Source organism: Papilio machaon, chromosome 8 (assembly GCF_912999745.1).
Source record: "Papilio machaon chromosome 8, ilPapMach1.1, whole genome shotgun sequence".
Taxonomy (NCBI): Eukaryota; Metazoa; Arthropoda; class Insecta; order Lepidoptera; family Papilionidae; genus Papilio; species Papilio machaon.
Window position 1 is genome coordinate 8,448,765 of NC_059993.1, and position 20,628 is coordinate 8,469,392.

The following is a 20,628-nucleotide window of genomic DNA, read 5'->3' on the forward strand; positions in this document are numbered from 1 at the left end:
ATCATTCTATTGCGACACGGAATACACACTGACCCGCCGCTTGAACTGTGTTACTATCGATTTACAGTGTTCGTACGAAATGTATATAACGGTGTAAGAGGATGACGGTATGTTTAGGCTAAGCGCCATCTGCGCCCGGCCACCTCAAGCCCGGTGAAACTGTAAATGCCTCCTCAAGGCAAACAGTGACTACTCAGTCACAAAAAAAAAAAAAAAAAGACGGTATGTTGTACATGGGATCGCCTAATATTATGTTTTGATGAGAATTCAAGCGCATTTTAACTGAAGTTAAGTAATGATAATAAGTAAGAACTATTCCAACTACACGTAAAAGTATGGTCAGTTGACAATAGTACATAAAATTAAAAAAATCACTTACAAGTCATAAAACAATCAAGTGAACATAACACGTATAAATCAGGATGATTATTAAAACAAATTCTGAGATTACGCGTCGGTGTAACTGCGCCCGCTAATGCGAGGAATTTGCGATTATGAGGTGTATGTGTAATGTATTAATGAGATCTCAGACGTGCACGAACACACACACTTTCTCAATCACATACTTCCATCACAATTTGATACACCTCTGCAAGTACAAACTAACTTAAGTAATATACAAGATATGCGACCGGTACTACACTACGTAACCATCTGTCAGTAAGAAAGTAGAGAAGAAATTGATAATACCGTCAGCGAAGGAGGTACGCGTTGAAACAATTTTCTAGTCTAACGCATATTTATCTACATTACGAGCGACGGTACAATAAAATACAAACTCTATTTTTCGAGACACATGCTAAAGAAAATTATCTATCTAAACAGCATACCTCCACACCCTAGCCAAGAGATTCTAAACTTTATTTCAATGTACTAGGAGCTAGTATTCATTGTTCAAAGATCCTTGAGGTCAGTAGAACAAGACGGCTCCCCCAGACCTGTTGCTATCGATCCTGGCGCCATCTGGTGCGAGCAGTAACAATGCATGTTCTCAGTCTGGACTCGTAAACACAAACTGACTGGCCTAATGTGATTAGACGTGTTGCAGTCCAGCCCCTACGACATCTAAACGTGACTATTAGATTTAAGTGCAACTGTACCATTTGCGAATAAACTATTTTTAACTGGAGGGTATTGAAGCAACTTATAGTTGGTTTCTAACATCAAAATCACTTTATAAAAACATAAAGTCATCCCTCTCATTATCTCTGGCACAACAGAGATAATAATTTGTTTTTAAAAAGGGATTTTCGTCTCAGAAACCAATGATAAGCAACAAGGATTTACGGTGGTGGCGATAAACGCATAATGTTCTTATTGGAAAAATAATAATTTCTTATGTATCTACTCCCTAGGGGTGGGTAAGTAACGCAATTTTTTAAACATCGATAGCCTTAACCTTGACTAAGTATTTTGATAAGTTTCAGCATTAACAATGTTGTAATCTATTAAAACTAACTTAAATTACTTCAACCAGTCCCTATCGTTGAACTTGGAATATTAAGTTGAAACTTACAAGGACCTTCTCAGTAGAGATTAGCTAAGTTGCGGCAGATTAAAAATAAAAGCGACTCGAAATCGGTATTTCCTTTTATTGTTTAACAATTAAAAACTGTTAAAAAAATTAACAAACAAAAAACATAACTAAGTAAAAGAACAAATGATTAAAAGGAATTTTTAGATTGATTCATATTTGCGATGACGCGATTTATTTACCAAAAGTAAAAATGTAAGACTAAAAGAAAGAAAAAGTTTAAGCAAGCGTTACCTTAGAATTCGTCCTTCGTGGCAATTGTACTAATACAGTGATCTCTGTTTTGTCAAAGACAATGAAAGGGATGGCAATATGAATAAAAACAAGTGTCGCGGCTGTCAAAACCCATTATTAATTAAACAAACAAATGAAGTAAATAAAAAAGGATAGGATGGCTTTATTATAAAAACTCTTCAATAGTCATAAGTGTCTAGCCAGTTTTATATAAAAAAATTGTTTAGTGAATAATGGTTGTTAGATGTGTCAATCATTTCGTGATACGGCCAGTCGGGGTAAACAAAATGGCGCATGCTCATACGCCGACCTTGGTCACGGTCGCGCGCAGAGTAATCGCGGTGCGCACTAACCGAATTGTCACGACATCGCCTTTGTTTGTTTTTAATACATTTCCTTTCATTTGATCACTTGCAACACTTAATGTACAAGTCTAACTCCTAATATAGATAGATGATAAAAGATCTGTCAACTACGGATCAAGCATTTTCAATTTTGTACGAATAAAACCGAAAGGTAAAGCTAAAGAAATCTCAGAATAAAGGTGAAATAAATACTAAAAGGTAGAAATTATTGTTTCACGGTTACCAAAAAATATTCTCTGATTTTAAAATCATTCAAATAAATTCCTTATAACAATGCAAAAAAAACGCATCCCATTTTTTTTTTAAATAAAAAATTGTGATAAAAATTAGAAGAAATTGCTTGAAAGACAGGCACGTATGTAGATTACATTTGATGGATCATTCCGTATTATTGTGGTTTTATTATTGATCTGAGTTTAGTTACAAACCTATAGAATTTTATGTTAATTTTTATAACCCTAATAAAAACTTTCCAGCACGTGTCAAATTGACTGAAAAATTGAGTGTTACGAAGTTCTGTTTTAACAAATAAACACGTTCACTAATAAATTACTAACATTTAAAATATAGCAATGTCGTAATATGTTTTAACTGGAAGATGCAAATGCTCTTGTAAACAAATTAAAATTAAATTAACTTTAAAAACTAGAATTGTTAATAATGTTATATATAATTGAAGCTTATAAATAGGTTCCTTTCTTGAGTGTTTAATTTTCGCATAAAAATGCTATTTGTCGGCTCGTTCAGGTTATTGGCGTTTCAATTTTGTTGTTCGAAAAGCAAAATAATTTTAGCTATTTATTCCATTGTATCGAAGTGTCTGTGCCTTGGAAGGTATTTTCTTGTTATTCTGTATCCTTTTGCCTGTGGTTATTTGTTAGGTATTTTGATTGTGTTTTATAAATCGAGCGTGAGGTTCTGTGCAGTGTAAATCACGATTTTTGCATTACATTGGACAGGTCGTGATCTTTTGAACAGTGATACCGCTAACTGTAGCCTTATTTGCATATGTGAACTTGCAGCTAAATTTATAGGATAAATCTTTGGATTTAATTCAACGCTGTAAATTATAAAGGACTAGCTGTCTGCAACTGCGTCCGCGCGTAATAAAGAAATGATAGCCTATGTGTTCTTCCAGACAATGTTATATATCTGGGCCAAATTTAATCAAGATCCATTAAGCCGTTCTGGGAATACCTTCAAAAAAACATCCATCCATCCATCTAAAGATCATAATATTGGTAAGATTTAATTAAGTCAAGAAATAAATGTAATATTAAAACTTGAAAGGAATTTTATTAGTCGGAGAAGTTTGCGTGAATAAAAAATAATTATTATAAGAAATTAAAAACCGTTATCAACAATCAAATTAACTTACAAATTAAAAATGAATAGGTTTCTTCTGCTAAAAAATAAATAATATTCCTCTTAAATTGCTTACCTCTTTTAAGTCATACATGTTTATTGTTACCCTTTGATTTGCAATTTTAGTCATTATATATTTTCAATTCCAGCTACAGTACAATTACGAAAGCAATAAATTATTTTATTCGAGCCAACAAACAAGATCCCAATTGCGATGTGATCAAACATTGCCTATTCAATTATGTTAAGTGCAACACTATATGCCATTACATCTGTATGTTAAATTAAATAAATGAATAACGAAATTAAATTACGTAATACGTTATTATTAATATTTTGTAACGGTTTATCTCCACTCTCGTAAAATAACGAAATTGCCATCTCTATAATTATCTTTGTAAATAACAGAGATAGCAATTGTCTTCGTATGTAGTCACGGTATTTGAAAACGGTAACGTCGATGAAATTAATTGGATACGAAAATCAAAGGGATTTTGCAATAGTCCCGCGAGAGTCATGGATTGCCTTACCCAGTAATAAGCGAGGAGCTCGGCTTGTTAACGAGTTGAAACGGTTTGTTGACGATTGCCCGTCGGCAAGTCAAACGTTTATTTAAACGATTGCCCAACTAATTATCTGATCTTTAAATTGATGACAATTCAATGTTTCGGTATCCTATTAAGTTTAATTTAGTCTTTGAATAAACGGACAAAGATTTCTAAGAAATCAACTGCGACTTTTGTGGCATACTGGAGCTACTAATGCTCTTTGACTGTCATTCATTAATCTTCAACAAATCATTCACACTTATCACTTAGACAAAAAGTTGCTGTATTTTGCTATCAAAATAATACGTGGTAACTGTTAGTGATAACAAAAGGCACGTTTATTTGTTTTAATGCTGTGGCAATAAACTCATATAACTTAAGCCTTCTTTTAATAGTACATATATTGTTTTGAATAAAAATATGAAAGATCATATTAGGTGGGTAAATTTTATCGTTCCTAATACAAATTAGACACATTAGAAATTAAAGAAAGACGTTTGTGAAGTTGAAAGTTTGCTAATGCGTGACCTTCGTGTAGTTGGCAAAGAAGTGGACGTAAAGTATTAGGATTTTTTTATTCCTTTGTTCCCCTCCCCCGTAAAATGTACTTTCTTATGAAAATGATGGAAAGGGCAAATGGAGGAGTGGGGATATTATATAAAATGTACATTCTCAATGCACTAATCGTAAATAGTGTGTGACATAATGTGTCACGCGATCAACAATACCCGGCAGAGATCATTAGAAATGGAACTTGGAAGCAGTCCAACTGATTACGGAGCACTCAGCGGATCACATTGGCACTCAAAGTTTTATATGCTTGATGTATATTTTTTCATTTCAACACAGGACCCCAAATCCCTTAAGACATCTTAGATTAAAAGACGCTTTAAAAGTATTATTAAATTATAGGAACAGATTTTTTTTATTTTGATTGCCAAAAGTTTTTTATATTTAGCTTGCAGTTATTTACTTTTTTTTCAGTAAAACAGACAGTAATAAAACTTGAAACTAAAGAGGTTGCATGTAACAATTGTTAATACAACAGTTAGTTAAACGAGGCAAACGCCAAGGGCCAAGTTGCACCTCCAAGTTGTCGGGTAACTTGACCGCTCTCAGCGGAGTCAAGTGTCAACTAGTTTTACTAATGTCCCGTAATTTGTCTGAGTTAAATGGTCAGCTATTGGCGCTCGGGGAATTGTATAATGTCTTTATTATATTTCTATTGCAACCATTTACATAATATTTCTACTATCAATATCGTATAAGTATATAAAAACCTAAACATTTTTTTCAATTTCCATTGGAAAATTAGTATTATTTGTTACACTCATTAAGGAAATCTTACTAATATTATAAATCCGAATGTTTATATGGATGGATGGATGTTTGTTTAAGATATCTTCGGAACAGCTCAACGGATCTTAATGAAATTTGGCACATATGTAGAACATAGTCTAGAAGAACTTATTAAGTGTTTTTTTTTAATTCCGCGCGGACGGAGCGACAGCTAATCTTATATATGAAACACTTAACTTCTGAAATAACTCTTTAGTGAGTCGGTGACTATAACTTATTAATCATTTAAAATGTCAGTAATTACCTACGTTACGTTTCACTGTAAATCAATTTCGAAGTCACATAAATGACTTTAATAATTTCAATGTTAATAAATTATATTCGGCGTTTAATCTTAAATCTTAATTTGGTTGAAGGAGCTCACTTTGAGAATTATATAAACTTTAAGGTGTAAAATGAATTATTATTTTATTAAAGGTCTGAGGTGAGGGTGGGGAGAATCTGAAGTCTTGACCCGGCTGACATTAACACTTCGTTGCTTCATAAAAAGGATATTTTCTTACACCAAATATATTTTGCTTTTATTTTTTTATCTAATAGGTCTTTAATTTCATCTAATAGGTCTTCTAATAAGTCTTTGGTTAGCCCTCCGTTCTTAAATTGTACTAAGCAATTTAAAAAGTTAAAAAACTTTGACGAGCTCGTGTGGAAATTATTTCTCGATGCAGAGGAACATTTTCCACGCACTTCTATAATGCTATCTGTCCGATACATATTATCTATAAATATATACTTGAAGTGAAATCTTTGTACAAGGTGTACAAACTTTGTACAAGTAGTACAAAGTTTAAACAAAATTGAGAAAACGTTACATTCAACACAATATCAAATAATAAACGAACACTAGTAGGTACTCATAACGATGTACAAATAGTACAATACATATAAAGATTAATTATAAATTTACGGCTACTTAGAGCATATTATTAGTGTGATTTTATTATATATATTATGACCTAAGTTTTGTCCAAAAAAGCAATACATCTTAAAATAACTCTTTGTCATACAAATTCTGAAATTTTATTGCTTTTGACAAAATGTACTCCAATGATATTAACATAACTTTAGAAGACGTAATTATAAAAGCAATGCTATAACGGGGCAGTAAGGTTGAGTTTTAAATATCAAAAACATTGCGCAGCTAACCGCATAGAGCAACGAGTGGCCACAAAAACTACCATCCGTAGAGTGCGTTAGCTACCAACCGCGCGATGAGCAACCGCAGTGGCCCAATACGGTAGTCGACAGTCACATAATTTACGATTGAAAACCGCGTACGTTACGGCTAGACTGTTTTCTACTAAAGTCGAGTTAAATTTTGACTAACAACCAGTAACAATTTAGTTTAGTTAAGCTATGCAATGTAAGTGATTTTGTAAAAATGTCTACAGCTCTGCCACATATTGGGAGCAATCCTAAGTACAGTCAGGTTGATCTGTCGTGGCCGCCAACCGGACGTGACGTCACGACGTACAATGCTAGAGGACGGTCAAATACAATACTTTTTTGTGTAATTGCATGATTTTCACAATTTGTTTCCCGCGTGTTCGCTGCAATTTGTATTTAACAACTGCGTATTATTATTTTACTTAGTTGTCACTATTATATTTCAAATATACACATAAATAATGGTAAAAATATTTATACAAGGGATAAAGTTAATCTATCCAAAAACGTGCGTAATTTTAAAGCCATGAATATTCTTTCTTGTTATAAATAATACATTTTCCAGTTCCCACTGTCGTGACATTATATAACAATAATATTTCTGTCATTATTTTGAAAAAACAGGAGAGAACAATGCTTTTATAGATCAACTATGAGTACATTTTAATACTCTATAATGTTAACTTCGTTTTCGTTTAACGCAGTATTATCAAAATAAATATTTTCCATAATATAATAATCCAGTTTACATTAATATGTCCACAATTATAATGTAGCGTGTAAATTGACCAAACAAATTCAACGTTATGAATAGAAATCACGTCTCATATTCGTGGGAGTTTATTAACATAAATATTGGACGCATATATTTTTACTGCGAAGTTAAAGAGGTACTTTTCTTAGATATTATCCAGTATGTGTATCTAGTTAAAGTGGTTATGTTACTGTAAAAGGGAAAACTCTGGTAAGTATGGCATTTACTGGTAAAACATTACTAACTTGTAGAAGTTCGAAAAGTTATGTAATCTTTGTAAATCTCAAGATTAAGGTACTTCAGTCGGTCGAAAAACAGCCGATTTAATATATTTTACTGATTAATTTTAAGATACACCGGAATTCGTGCTTTTACAGTAACATATAGCATAGTGGCGCTAAAAGAAATAAATACACTTCGGTTCAACGTCTCTTTACTAAGAAAATAAATGTCTTTATACGAAGCGACGATCGCTGGCATGGCCCAGATTTCCGTGAAAAGAGGCTGCATTTTTATAGATTCATGCAAATTTAATTTTATACTTACCAGGAATAGATGCATCTTGTTATTCAGAAAATCTCGGAATGTCTTTTAGATGTAGGGACCATTTATTACTTATTTAAACGTAAATCGCTTTTTCCTCTTTAATGTATATATTGAAATAGGAATATTATGAATTAATTGCAAACGGAATAGATTAAGTTCCTTCTCTTTTCTTGACCTAGGTCGTCAGCTCATACGTTCAAACCGATGGATACAGAGACTACCCAATATAGGGATGACTAGGCCATAGTCAACCACGGTGGCCCAACGTGGATTAGTTGACTTCACACATACATTTTTGAATTTTTACGCCGATAAGTAGAGGTTGTGTTACGATGTTTTACTTCACCGTAAGAACGTCTTGTATATGCACATGAAATATGGAAAATTTAAAACGCCTTTCTACATAGCAAGGATCAGACCGGGACGCATTTAGGTATAAGTTCTGTCTGGTCAAGCGTTTAACAACTGCGCCACCGACGCTTTTATACATTTTAGTGTGAATACGGAATTTGTCTAAAATTAACCCAAAACCTTGTGCGCCGACCCCACATGAGTGGGATAAGGCAGTCAAGATGATGACTACAGTTTGCCCATAATTTTTTTGCCCGCGAATTATAAAACTGCGATTAACTGGATCACGAAAAACGAAATCTGTACCTGATCATGGCAAAACTTTAATTATTATTTATAAACTCAATAACAAGCTTCAAAGTAGACTGCTAAAGCATTTTGTGCGACTAAACAATTCGCTTTTTTGATAACGTAGTGTTGATATAAAGAGGTGTTGATTGAAGGAGGGTTACATTTCGGTGGAAATCCCGCAAGTGGTAATGAAATGACCTTGAGGATCACGGCCTGAGAGGTAGGGGAAGGCAGGGGGGGACTCTGCACGCTCTCGTTAGCAAGTAATCAGATTAGCCGTTTTCGTTTGATTTTAAATTGGACGCGCGACGTGGACGGACGGAGTTTATCAACTTTGTATATTTGAAGGATAATTTGATAAAAACAAATTTTATTAAATTTAATAGACGAACAGAATACCGGACAACCAGAAAACAGTGTTAGACGTCAGCAACAACATTTGTTGCACGATTTGCACGACTCACCTGGTGAAATACCACGAACACACAGAAGACTGGCGTGAAGTGGAAGCAATTCTGCGTTTCGTCTGATGAGTGTGGTGCTGAAGGCCTAATTTTAATCCTTTTTCTTATAAGAAAAGGATGGCAGGGGGAAGTGGATTTGACGGAGGAGAGCATGCATCGAAGGGGAAATATTCTCTTTCTGTGCGTCCCTTCCTCCGTTGATTGGAGGTAGGTTGCCTACCTCCAATCAATTGAAATCTGAAATTGCGGATTTATAGCTGTCGCTTTGTTATTTCGGCGAACTCAGGTGGACACTCGGTCGTTTGCTCCTTGTGATATAAAAAAGTAAAAGAGTACTGTCGAATTTATAGATATTGTTAGACTTAAGTTTATTTTGTAAGTATGACTGCACCAAAGGAAGTGATTGCAAGCAACCTATCAAATCTTAGCAAACACTTCGTGAGCATCGGCTGATTCAATCAGCGTTATATCAAATTGGATGATCATTATACTTTCCCTTCCTACTAAACCGTAAGTAAACTTTAAAAATTACCTCAAGTTATTTTCAAAGTTATTACATCAAAAATTACTTTAATTCATTGTTTTTTTTAATATATAGAAGAATATTTTGAATTAAAGCCAATAATAGTTTTCTAACAAATTATATTATATTAGAATAAAAAATATATTAATAAAACATTCAAAGCATATTTCAAGTATAATGCATAAATTTTGGTTGGTCTCACAATATTAAGCAAAACTAATATTAAATCCATCAAAAACTAAAACAAGTGTTAAGTTATTTTTAACATGTAACCCACGCCAGTCATATTAATATTAAAAAATATAATTGACTCTGTTTTTGCATAAAAATGAGAGGGTTGATTATTTAAAATAAATATACAAGTGTTAATAAAGACAGAAACCATATTTAAGCAAGACGTTTCAAGTTTTTATTTATAAGTAACAGTTCCTTGTATTGCATTAAATTTCTCAAATCGAAACCCGAACGAAGACGTCCATTTCTAAATCTATGAAGTTGCAATTTGTTTGAACCGACTGCAGACTGATTACATCTGGACGTTCTCTTTTTCATAACTATAGCTGTTTCGTCATTATTTCATCAGCATTTCGTCAGAGTTTCGTCATTCGTCATTGGCACGTGGCAGACGCATTCCTAACACTTCCTCCGCATCTCCGACCTTTCACAAAGTTGGAGCTCTTAGCTTCACATCATACGTTCACTTTTGCTGTTCTAGTGTTAAGATCTTACATTACATCATATACCAGATTCCAAATAAACTGCCACTAAAATGTTTAAAAATACACACGTATTTCATTACTAACTGACTGAATTAAAAAAAACTTATTGCCTATGCGTTCTTGCAGACTATGTTCTACATACATATCAAATTTCATCAAATTCCGTCGAGCCGTTCCGAAGGGACCTTCTAATAAACATTCATCCATCTAAACTTTCGCATTTATGATATTACCAAGATTACTATGATGATAATATTTTCATTACTTCTGGTACAAACCGACTGATTAAAAGTCTGTGAAAAATTTTCTCATGATATACACATTATCACATGTAAATCTTTATTTATAACGATTCAAAACTGTAAAACATGAGACACCGAAGTAAGGTCACACCAAGGTTTATTGCACGAATGGGCCGACTTGACCTGTGCAATACCACGACCACACAGAAGACAGCAGTGAAGTGGAAATAATTCCGCGTTTTATTTGATAAGTCTGTCGGAGGCCTAATTTTGGTCCTCTTCCCCTTCCCACTTTTTCCTTGTACGGAAGGTATGGGAGGGGGACGTGGATTTAGTGAAGACGCATAGAAAAGCCATATATCATCTTACTATGCCCCCCCCCCCCCTCTATTGGTTAAAGGTAAAGGTAGGCAACGAATTTGGAAACGCATATGTCTATGGGCAGCGGGCACTTCGCTTTTTCGGAGAACTTTGGTGGCCGCTCGTTGGCCATATTACTATACTATACAAACAACAATATGAACAGATTGAAAAAAAGGTTATTCAGTTTATGAAAATATGCAAATTGCGTTGTTAAAACGATAACGGCGGACAAACATAACTGCCCTTGAGTGAATATGTCCGTCAGTCGAATATCGATTTTACACGCACATAGAATAAACGACTGAATAAGGCTTCCACTACGCGACATATAATAGATATTTTCACACGATTCTAGACTATATCTTACTATTCACACGAGTTAAATTCGCGTGTACTAGTGACTTCAACGATAATTAAGTACAGATATACAGCTGTTTGTTTGGCCTTGGTCAAGATTCATTTATGTTATAAAAAATAATGAATGCGTCAGTTTTGTACAATTTGCAGGCAAGCGTGCCACAGATGGCCGACGAGCGACACAATTGATCGATGAAGTGGAGACAGGAAACAATTGCATACAAATGAGTTTTGGCATCTTAATGAACTGATGAAAATAAAAAGAAGATTTCTTCTAAATTTTGCAATCATGCATTAATTGACTCATACCTTTTATTTTTAATCGTCTGTATAATAAAGGTTACATAAAAAAAGTATAAATGCTTAAAAATCACTATATTTGGCACAAGAATAATCCTTACCTATTCGAAATGCTTACAGTAAACTAAAGTACCTAGGATAAGCTGTTGACACACATATGCTATTGCTTTATTTATTAAAGAGTTCTATCATAAAAAAAAGCTTAAAAAATAATAATGTGATTCCAAACAATCATCGTATACTTGTTTATTAGCACAATTTATGCAAACACCTCTAAACGTTTAACAAACAAATGTCTGAGAATATTTAACACTTTCAAAATCTGTTGCGCAGATGTTTTAGTGGAATGAAATTTCGATTGAGGAAAAATGTTTTACATTATATAATGTCATGTAATGACTAAATGTCATGAAAAAATCTGTTTACACTTAAATGTATTATTAACAGATAGATTGGTAGATCCCGCAACAACAATATTTGTTGGGTGCACGAATTGGCCGGGTCGACCGGTGCAATACCACGACCACACAGAAGACAAGCGTGAAGTGGAAGCAATTCCGCGTTTCGTCTGATGAGTGTGGTACCGGAGGCCTAATTTTTTGTCCTCTTTCAAGGGGAAGTGGATTTGGCGGAAGAGGGGACGCATAGGAAGGAGAAATATCCACTTTCTGTGCGTCCCCTTCTCCTTTGATTAAAGGTAGGCAACGCATCTGTATTTGCGGATGTCTATGGGCAACGGTCGCCTCGCTATTGCGGCGAATCCAGGTGGCCGTTTGCTCGTTTGCCACCTTATGATATAAAAAAAAAAAACATCTTTGTTTCTTTTTACGACAAAGTTAATTGGGTGAGGAAATATAAGATTGGATAGGTTTATATGTATTATTGATAGTGAAATAATATCGGATCGAAAGAAGTCTCGTGAAAAATGGCAAAGGCAGTCTTATTTTTTAAAAGATATAGTATCATAACAAAGCAAGCCGTCTGCGTTGATCACGTTGGAACAGGACACATAAATAATGACAGTGTAATGGCTTCATACCTTCACTACGTAGACGAAGATTAGAGTTTACATAGAAAATTGTGCAATAAATTGCATACTAGCGCCGTCTGAGAGAACATAACACGAGACAAGTCCCATGTAGACATATAGACCACAATATTTTTATACTATACATTTGAAAATAAATATGTTTCATTTTATTACATCGAAGTTAAGTAAATATTGACCCTTCAAAAATTGAATTAGTCTTATCGTAATTGTTATAAGTCCTAGTAATTCCCAAGGTATTGTTATTACAAGACTGGGGAGAGCTGGGCAATGCAATCTATCGTTCACCGAGACAGGCTCCCGCGGGAACCACGACTCTATTATTTACTAATACGTTTATTATATCGCAGAACCTTAATATAATAACATTATTTGTTTTGCTATCATAATTATCAAGAAAAATACTATGAAATTTACTGTTGTATTTGAAGGAAATCAGTTATTATTGAAGAAAAAAAATAATACAAAATTACGGTTTCCGAGCCTATATTATACTATAATTCAATTTCGCGAATTCTTTATAAAAATACAGCTGCAAAAAGATAACATCAGGGTCTTTTCACAATCTGTCCACGCCTCTGCGTTGACGTCATCGTATCAAATGTCACGAATGTGGTGTGGCCATAAACAAGACGGATCCCACAAACGTAGAGAATACTGATGCAGGGAGCAAAGGAAGCGCAAGAAGGATTTCTCTTTATCATTTCGTACACGTTCAAACTTAACGGATTCACTTTACGTAAGTTTGGCAAAAAAAAAACAAGTTGCTTTATTATTAAAAACAGCTGCTTCAAAAGGATATGCATGACAATGTAAAATACAGTATTTGCAATTCACATCGTAGTTGTACTTATTATTGCAGAGTATACTTTGAGATTTTTTCAAGTGATCTCTTCATATCTTCCCGACAGATACAGTTCATTTAAATGGTCAGTTATAAAACCAAATAGAGTTGATCTTGATTATTATAAAATAGTCACAATAACGCTATTAAAACCCACAGAAATTTAATTTAGATGAATGAATAGATGGATGTTTGTTTGAAGTTATCTCCGGAACAGCTGAACGGATCTTGATGAAATTTGGCACAAATGTAGAACATAGTCTGGAAGAACATAAGTTTCTTTTTAATTCCGCGCGGACGGAATCGCGGGCGAAAGCTAGTTATAAAATTAATACTTACAACTGTGTATAACAAACTATTACACACAATAATGTTCACAAAATTAACTCTTATTACTTTCGTAGCTACAATACATTAAAACTAAATAATTACAGAAGTATTGCGCAATCTAAAGATATTATCTACAAATAGAGAACTCCTATCTGTAAGTCAGACGTACTCGAAACTTATTATTAGAGCAAAATGTTACGTAAATGTATAGTTTGTTACAAAACGCTTTTATCTGCAACAGCCTTTCTCTACATCATGGATTCTGTGGACGTAAAGGCTTTGTTTCTTAGTATTATCTAATATAACCCCGTCACTACAACGCCTTAGTGCACTAGTTCTTAGCCAATTCACATTTCGAGATATTAACAAGACATTTGCGTAAGTGCTAAGTTAAAATGATCTTAGTTATGACAACTTAACTATCGAACTAAAATAAACCTGGTTTATGTTCGTATAATTTGCTTGACGGACATTATATGATATATTTACATGACTTGGCGTCTAAGCGCTTTATGTTTATCTCATCCGTGATAAGAGAAACGCCTAATCGATACAAATCGATACTAAACATTACAAAACAAGACTGAACTAGTGTTATGGTACTACATTTGACAATATGATCATATTTAAAAGTAACCATCAGATTTAAATTATGGTCGTAATTCATAATTTTCATGCACTATTGATAGCAATTCTTCATTCAACTAAAGAGGTTACGGTCCTAATATACGAAAAATTAATCTTAAACTCTCTACTGTCTTCTGTAGAAGTTGTTCATCTAAAAAATATTAGTAACAGTAAGATTTACTGACCTGAACAACTGCGTCCAAGGCCATCCTCTCGATGTCGAGGTGGTAGAAGTTGAGTTGAGGCGCGGGTCGGCGGCGCGGCCGGATATCGTCGTAGTAGGCCACAGCGTCGTTGATGGACACTACCGGGCAATCATCGGCACACCCGCTCCCGCAACCGCTGCTGCCATCCACTCCACTGTCCGAATCCCCTTCCCCATCGCCTTCGCCAGCCCCAGAGTCCCGCCGCTCCCCATAGCTAGTCTCTGACCCCTCTTGATAGCCCGACTCCGTCATGTCGTCAGCCACGATGTCAGGGGTTTTGATGTCGTAGTCGAACCCCTCATCCTCGATGCAGTCCGGCACCATGAGGTCGGTCATTTTGATTGTGTCGTGCGTGCTCCGTGTACTATCCACTACATGCTGGTCCACAACGCGATATGTCACTGTGCCGCCCTGAGGACAAAGAAATTTATAAGTCGATTGCTTGATTTATACAAAAATATGCAAAGTACAAATAATAAAAAAATATTTGGATACTTGAATTAATATGTAGAATTAGATATGTAAAAAGATTTGTTAATGCATATTGTAATGCTTATAGCTACGATACGAATGTAATTTTAATTTTGTCTTTTAATGCATATTTATTTGCATATAATATTTTTCAGAAAAACATTAAGAGCTAAATAAGTAGCTTCATAACACAGTAAATAGGCCAAAAGACACTTTTATTTTCGGCGAGTCGACTCTACCAGACTTTCACTCTCGAAACACTGACCTTCTACGAATTAATAAACATAAGGTTTTTTGTATGCGAAACGTATCTAACGTAGATATTTAATTGAGTGTAGCGGCTGTGAATAATAATCAGGAAGTCACGACAATATTTAGAAAAGCAAATTCGATTTCATTCATATATTATAGTGAAGAAAATCGATTACAACGCGTTATTTACACAACAGTACTTTATTAATAGGAATGTACTTTTTAAGACGTTTAGCGATAATCGTTTGAACGTCTTGAAAAAATAAAAGTCGGTAAATGTTGTCTAATAAAATAATCTAATAATATAATGAGAGGTACAGTGCAGGACACCAACGTATGTACTAGTTTATTTATAAGAAGGGACAGACTTAGTGGCGAAGTGCACTGCATATGAAGGTGACTGTACATCCTGAAAATACCTGCTAAGCTTTGATATAGCCAGAAATCGCATTAAAGATAATTTGCTATGAAAATAAGGACTCTTAGTATATTTGTATGTTATTTATGCTTCTTATTTATATGTTACAATATCAGAGTACGTATAAATGACTTGCGCTAACTTAAATTCTTCAATAATAGTCCGCCTGTCAGTTCTTGCAGTCTGCCCGCCCCCTGTCAGCTGATAAATGCTTGAATACTAAACACTAACAACTAACCCAGTTATGTCAGTAAAAAACTTAACGCTAGTCACTTGAAACTTCCAATTAAATAAAACATATAATTTTAAATCCATAACACCTTTTTTGCAATACATTAGACCAGAAAAACTAATTCGGAAGCCTTAATGAATAAATTTGGTAAGCCATTTAATAAATAATTATAACAGTTTTTGAGTTTAATACAAAACTACGAGAAATATTTACTAGCAAATGACATTAAGTAATCAAAAGTTGTAGAATTTACAATCAGATTTAGTTTGAAAAATATCGTAACTCCCATCTCTTTACCTTCCGTTTCCTAATAAAGGCAAAAGCCGTATAATATGTGTATGTACGGTTGTAAGAGTTTCAGTAATAAGTTAATAGTGAAGGTTGACATTTAAATAGAATTACGTTATGATTGAAAGATGACGCAAAATGTTAAAATCGACGTTACGAAAGCGGCACGGTACTTTGCATTTGTTCAATACCACTTCAAGCTTTAATAGAACCTGCAAATACTTAATACATGTTTATAATACTGTTGTAGAACCTTTTTATATCAATTTTTATTATAGTTAAATAAATAAAATACAAAACAGCATTTACAATGTGTAATAAATTTACATCAAGTTTAGACAAGAAGAAGAAACATTTTCACATCTTATTACATTTTACTACATCTGGCAATTTACATGAAACTGAATAAAAATGAACTGATGGAATTATACTTTAACTTCGTTTAGACGCGGCTATAAATAAGATACATTAATCTTTAAACTGTAGTCAAATGTTATGGCCCTTTATACGCAAGGCAACGTAAACGATTTTAGTCGCTAAGCGAAAATATTCAAATTTCGAACACAGAGAAAATGGTCAAATACGACGAAATTTGACGCAGTCCTGGCACATCTCTCCCGCCTTTTTCTACATCTATACCAACTACGCATAATTACTGCTAAATAAGAGTTATTCTTATCGTTTTATTTCTAAGAATTTATGTTGATACATAGATTTATGTAAATCAACGAATGACAAGACATTAAATGGCAAGTACGTTATTTTTAGAAGTGATTTCTATTCCTAGATTTTCAAATAAAGGAATATTAGTCTGTGTGTTTTATCTTTAACCTTCGTCGAACTTCTTAGCACCGGTTCCTAAGAGAAATGCGGGTCGTATATATTCCATTATAGTTACATTTATTATTAACCTATTCAAATATTGTGTCACATTTTATATGCATATGAAATGTTTATCCTAAAATGTGTGTCAAAAACATCAGCTGGGATTATTGTAATCTGCCATTACTCGTTCCTTTATATGTCAACGATTTTCCTTGTATCGTTTATTTTGCAAATTAAGCTTCGCTAAAAGGTTTTTCTGGCTTTATATCAACTAGTATATGTGCTTCTAAAATGTTAGTTATTTTGTATAGATATGCAATTTATTTCTTTAAGACGCAATTTTTAGTTCAACTCATTTTATGTAACAATAAAAATCATAAATCAGAATAATATCGGCATTTAATTAATGTGAAAAAAGTAATTTAAATACTTATTCATAAATTATCTCAATATGCCTCTTACAGAAAGACGTAATAAGACACCTAAACTTTTATAATACCTTTCCATATAAAGTAAATGGTATAGAACAGTAGATGACTTTCAACTAAAACCACATATCGAATTCGGGAATAATCTCTCTGTCTTCCACGATCATCTGTTTCTCTCGCACTTGCAGCAACAAGTGGTTCTGCTATCCCAGTAACCCAGATACTGTGTCAAGGACAGGCCGGGAGCAACAAGTCTCACCTCCCCTCCCCGAACCCGGCACTTGCCGCGTAAACAATGTTTAATGAAAAGGAAAAATAATCAACATTCTTAATGGCGTCTGAATGTCACATTGACAGTAATTTAGGCGGGAAGAATTTGCCGTGTTTATTTATTCTGTTTCAATTTCCTTATTATTGGTATTTCAACACTAATTTAGTAAAATATTAAACAGTCATCATTTTGATGGTGAACTATATTTAGATTTTTGCTAAATGATGTATGCCATTAATTTAATATAACTTCAACTAAAACAAAAATGTAACAAGAAACGAAATAAACATAGGATTTATGTCCGTAATGATTTGTAGAAAAAAACATCACCACTTTTTGTTTATATCAAAAACCATAAAATATGTCCGTTCCTAAAAGTGTAGAAATTAAAAAGTTCTGCATCTCCTAACGCGAGTTCCCTTGGATATGAAAAAATAGAAGCGAAAAGGAATGTGTTAAGTCTATGCAAGTAAAAATGTAATGCAAAAATGCAATTCCAAATCTTTAGATCACGTCATGTAGCAGTAGGTTGCACAACTACATCCAGCCACAAGGCTACAAGGTTGAACTTTAAGCGAATGTTCCATTGGCTTAATGCCACGTCAGATGACTCGGACGGCATTTGATAAGTTGCAGCCGCACAACAAACGCGTGAACGCAATTTTAAATCTTTCTCTCAAAACGATTACGATAGTTTTTACGCGATCGGGTAACTGAGTCGTAAAATGAATACGTGTTAATTTTTCTAAATCGTATTTCGTTCGTTCACATCATTATTTAACATGCAGACAATTTCGCTATAAAGTTATGCAATAGGTTTGCGGAAACGTACAGGATCAATAATAACACATTTATTTAGCATTTAAATAGTAAAACACGTTAAATAATAATACGTTTCTTTTATAGGTGACTAGTTTTGAAAATGTCACATTTCGTCCAAAACTTTTCATCAAATCAATAATATATACGTTAGTAATTAATTGGTGAAAATAGAAAAATAAACACAGCTTCCTACAACATTTAAATCTGTGATATCATCTATATAATATTTCATATCAGAGGATGTTGAATACGAGTAAGAGATTGCTTTTGAAGAGTGCGCCGCGCAATAATAAAACGTAGCGTCGTTTCAGTTAAAGTTTTAACAAGATTACCGCTCGACGCTGACGCATTCCTTTGTCTACTTTAAAATGAAACATTACAAACGAGATACAATTAGATATGGACCGTTAAAAAGCCTATCTCTTATAAGTATAGGTTATAAGGCTTAAATGCCCAAGAGTATTAAATCAAAAAATAACAATAAAAACAAGAAGATCAAAAAAAAGTTTTATAAGTAAATGAGACAGGTGAGATATAACAAAAACATATCATTGTCATCCCTTTCTTTGTCTTTGAAGAAACATAGATAAAATATGAATTTTAAATCTATATTTTGGTAGTGGAAAACTAAGTTATACCGAAATCTTGATACTCTCATTCATGCAAAGCTGAGACTGTACTCTGCGGTATTGTGCCTCATTCAAGGTTCTAGGTCAGACCTAGGCCTTATAATAAAGAATTCTGGAAGCCGTACAAATACTAAATGTTGTTGTGTTACTGAGCCATTTACGAGATATGTTAGTTTTACTTCATTTGTACGCATTAATATGTTAAAAGTAATCTACAATAATTACAGTGGTACGTGAGTGAAATATTCTCTTTAACTTATAAAGAATGTGCCTAAAGAAAGAAATAGCAATCTCTATCTTCTTTCCATCGAGCTTATTAAATTATGTGTGACATTATTAAAAGTAAAAAACCCATAAGTATGGTTATAAATGCATATGACGGCATACGAGTTCCATTTCATTACCTACCCTCTTCGAACATAAACGCAACGTAAAAATGTCATTGTTTTAGCTCGTAAACACGTTTATAGGGTAATATTTTTGTCATACGCGGTGATGACATAACGCGGCCCTGAACTTGTACCGGCGCTAAAATACATTGAACCCTGAAGGCCGCTGCCACTTGTTGCAACTGGCGTCGCGCCAAACCCATGATGACAGCGTGGCCACGTCGACAACGCCATACGGACAGTCCATCGTCTCTATTTTGCTATTTTGTTACTCTAAAAATATGCTTAATTCCGCTATTTAATGTTTTTTTTTTACAAAAATGACGAAAATCCTATTTATACTTTTTTCAAACAGCGAAAACGACAGTGTACTTTATTTAAAAGGTTAACTAAATTTGTACAACAATCAAAATAAAAAATAATAAAAAACACTGTATAATTACATTTACTCCTAAAAAAAAAAAAAACTTTGAAAGCTTTGAATTTATAATAAACAATAACAATTTCTATAACTGTTTAAGATGTCAAACATTTTTAAATTAATTTAAAAGTGAACTTTTACCATAGTGATATAGAAAGATGGCTACCCTACATATTGTTTTCCGCAATAATTCTCCCTGCGCTCCCACGGCAAACCCATGCTCTGCCGTAACACATTGCAGACTTCATTCCACATGTGAACATTACATCAATTAACTATTACTTATTTATTAAAATTAATTTTACAAAAGCTTATTCACGAAACAATGAAGTGAAGAAAACTATCTCATTAATCGTTGGTTACTAATATCATAATCCTGTGTGACATATACATAATAATGAGAGGGATGAGGATGTATATTTAAAGGATTTTGGTCTCAGAAACCAATAATAAGAAAGTAACATACGTTTATTTACGATATAAAAATTAAAATGCAAATATATTACACATTTATTTTTAGCAAACACGCGAAATTATTAAACTTTGGAGAAGTAATAAAGCCAAAAAGGGGGGAAAAATTAAGCAAGAAACCGGAAATCAGTGGAACTTTTTCATTTGAATTTACTTCAAATAACAACATTGTGC

The 20,628-nt window shown here is 33.6% G+C and overlaps 1 protein-coding gene across 3 annotated transcripts in view; it reads right to left on the bottom strand.

Annotated features, from left to right (window-relative positions):
• LOC106720324 (terminal nucleotidyltransferase 5C) overlaps positions 1-20,628 on the bottom strand; it is a 144,696-nt gene that overhangs the window by 103,204 nt on the left and 20,864 nt on the right. For all 3 annotated transcript variants that reach the window (XM_014514954.2, XM_014514953.2, XM_014514955.2), the window contains exon 2: positions 14,517-14,948. In XM_014514954.2, the coding sequence (XP_014370440.1) occupies positions 14,517-14,873 (357 nt within the window). In that variant the 5' untranslated portion in view covers positions 14,874-14,948. The remainder of the gene's footprint in view (positions 1-14,516; positions 14,949-20,628) is intronic.